General features: G+C 39.9%; 1 protein-coding gene across 1 annotated transcript in view; it reads right to left on the reverse strand.

Annotated features, from left to right (window-relative positions):
- SARC_05630 (hypothetical protein) overlaps nucleotides 1–695 on the reverse strand; it is a gene marked incomplete at both ends in the record, with an annotated part of 3,675 nt that extends 2,980 nt beyond the window's left edge. Inside the window, one exon of the mRNA XM_014300506.1 lies at nucleotides 177–695. Within this exon, the coding sequence (XP_014155981.1) occupies nucleotides 177–695 (519 nt within the window). The remainder of the gene's footprint in view (nucleotides 1–176) is intronic.
- Nucleotides 696–2,467: the final 1,772 nt, after the last annotated feature.

Below are 2,467 nucleotides of genomic sequence, written 5' to 3' on the forward strand. Positions count from 1 at the left end.
ATATATTTATACGCATGTGCACCTGTTGCTTGCGTTTATAAGGGTGCCATTTATCATACACAGGCACAAACACACATACATTCAGACACAGACACAGAGACACACACACTTACACACACACACATTAGTTTATATTTTTGACGATTTTGTTCAACACGACTAACTTGAAATCTTACCTGCATCATCATCCAAAACCCAGCAGGATAACTTATTAATCTCGCCATAATCGCTACTAGAAAGACTATAGAATACGCCAAACCCCACAGCCACACCACTGTTCCAATAATATTCAGTGAATATTTGAAATCGCCCGATGCTCCTGGGAACCCGTCAATTACTATTGCGGTACCGGACCAGCCCATGATCATCGCAAACCACGCTAAGCGGAAGTGCTGGACTATTTCTCTTCCTTTTTTAACAGTAGACTTGGGCGTGTTTGATGACGGCTTAGGAATATTCATTTGCACTGTTTCCGTACGGGACCCATTCACATTCAACGAGGGGCCCGATGTACCATTAGTCGGTGCGTGAAATGAGTCCATAGATATCCTTGAGTTGTTCATACTCATGACATCTGGAGTGTGCAGTTCTCGGGCGTACGTAGTCCCTGGCGAGATACTCTCGTGGGGCAAGTCCAAAAAAATGGACGTGCCATTCGTTTTTCCTGCATAACTCTCGGTGGAGTCTGTGCCCATGTTATTCTGAGTTTGGCTGGGGGTTATTCCAGTTTACTTGTGACCTATACGAAGTCTGTTGGACCCGTAGACGTTTGCACATAAATGAAGAATATCCCGAGATTGTCCTCGTAGATATTCGACAACAGTTTATTATTTATTGCTGCAGATGTTTAGTCGTTGATTCGTTTTAATCATTTCTCAGGCTCACAGTCTGAGTGTCAGTTGTGTGATCGCTTATGATCAACTCATCGCTTGAGCATTGAGGTCTGAGGATGTCTCAAATGTGATCTTAGTCAGACACCACTGACTCACACTCACACAAGTCACGACAGATCCGTATCACAAATTTATCAGCGACCGTCAGGCGTCAGGGGCGTTTAATGCCCCTCACCCTGACCCTACATACTACAACATAGGTAATATTCAGTTTTTTATCAGTGTTATCTTTTTTATTTTACTCTTTAGAATCTGGATAAATATTTTTAGAAAAATAACAAAGTTGTGTTGGTTCGAGAAGGTGTTTTTTATTTTGCAACAAACTAATGTCATGTGAAAACAATTTCATTGGTAGAAAATAGTACATACCAAAGGAACAGGAATTTTAAATTAAAAAAACATTTTTGTAGTACTACAATACATACATACATACAGTAGTCCCTACATACATACAGTAGTCACTACATACATACAGTAGTCACTACATACATACAGTAGTCACTACATACATACAGTAGTCACTACATACATACAGTAGTCACTACATACATACAGTAGTCACTACATACATACAGTAGTCACTACATACATACAGTAGTCACATCACAATATCACATAACATTCATATTTACATTGTTCATTTTGAATTTTCAATCGAAACATTCATATTTCATGGCCCTGCCGGCAGCCCGACAGAGCCGAGTGCCCGGGCCTCTGGACTCAGTCTGAAGTCTGATTCATGTCTGGAAGGCATGTCCCCAGCACTGTCTGAGTGTCTCGTCTCAGACACTCGCAGTGTCTGACTCAAGTCTGGATGGCATGTCTCCACTCCTCCTCAGTACTGTCTGAGTGTCTGTTACTCTCTGGCCCTCTGGGGCCTGGGCTCTGGCCACAGAGAGTGTCTGAAATGATTTTGTCCTGCTGGGGTGGGGGCGGGGGGGGGCGTGGAGAAGAATCTAATTTTTACCCAGCAGCATTTGCCCAGGCCCCAGGGCCATCAGCCACGTGGTTATCAATTATGAATTATCCTGGAACCGTGTTTTTTTTGTTGTCTTTTTAAAACAAAAACAAAAAACAAAAAGCGTAGTATTCAAATTATAAAACAAAACAAAAACACTACGCCTAGCGAAATGTAATGGTGTATTGTTTCCGGTGCTCTGCTCTTGGGGCGACATTCACAGGGCGAGTAACACAACGCACAACATGCATGGCATACATTCGTACTATAAAATGGCCTGTACACCGGTACACGTAGTCATGTAACTGAATATAGCGTTTCAGGAGTTCAAAATGTGGTACAGAATAAACATATACAATGCACGAGTACAGGTGTACAAATACGATTTATAAATATATAAATTTGAGCACAAGTAAAAGTATAAAAAAGTAAAAGATAAGAATAAGTAAGACATGAATACAAATATAAAGATGAAGACAATAATACACACACACACATATATATATATATATATATATATACATATACATATATAGACGCACACACACACACCCTAATAAATATATATATATATATATATATATATTATACACACATATATATATATATATATACC

Source organism: Sphaeroforma arctica (assembly GCF_001186125.1).
Source record: "Sphaeroforma arctica JP610 unplaced genomic scaffold supercont1.366, whole genome shotgun sequence".
Classification (NCBI taxonomy): Eukaryota; class Ichthyosporea; order Ichthyophonida; genus Sphaeroforma; species Sphaeroforma arctica.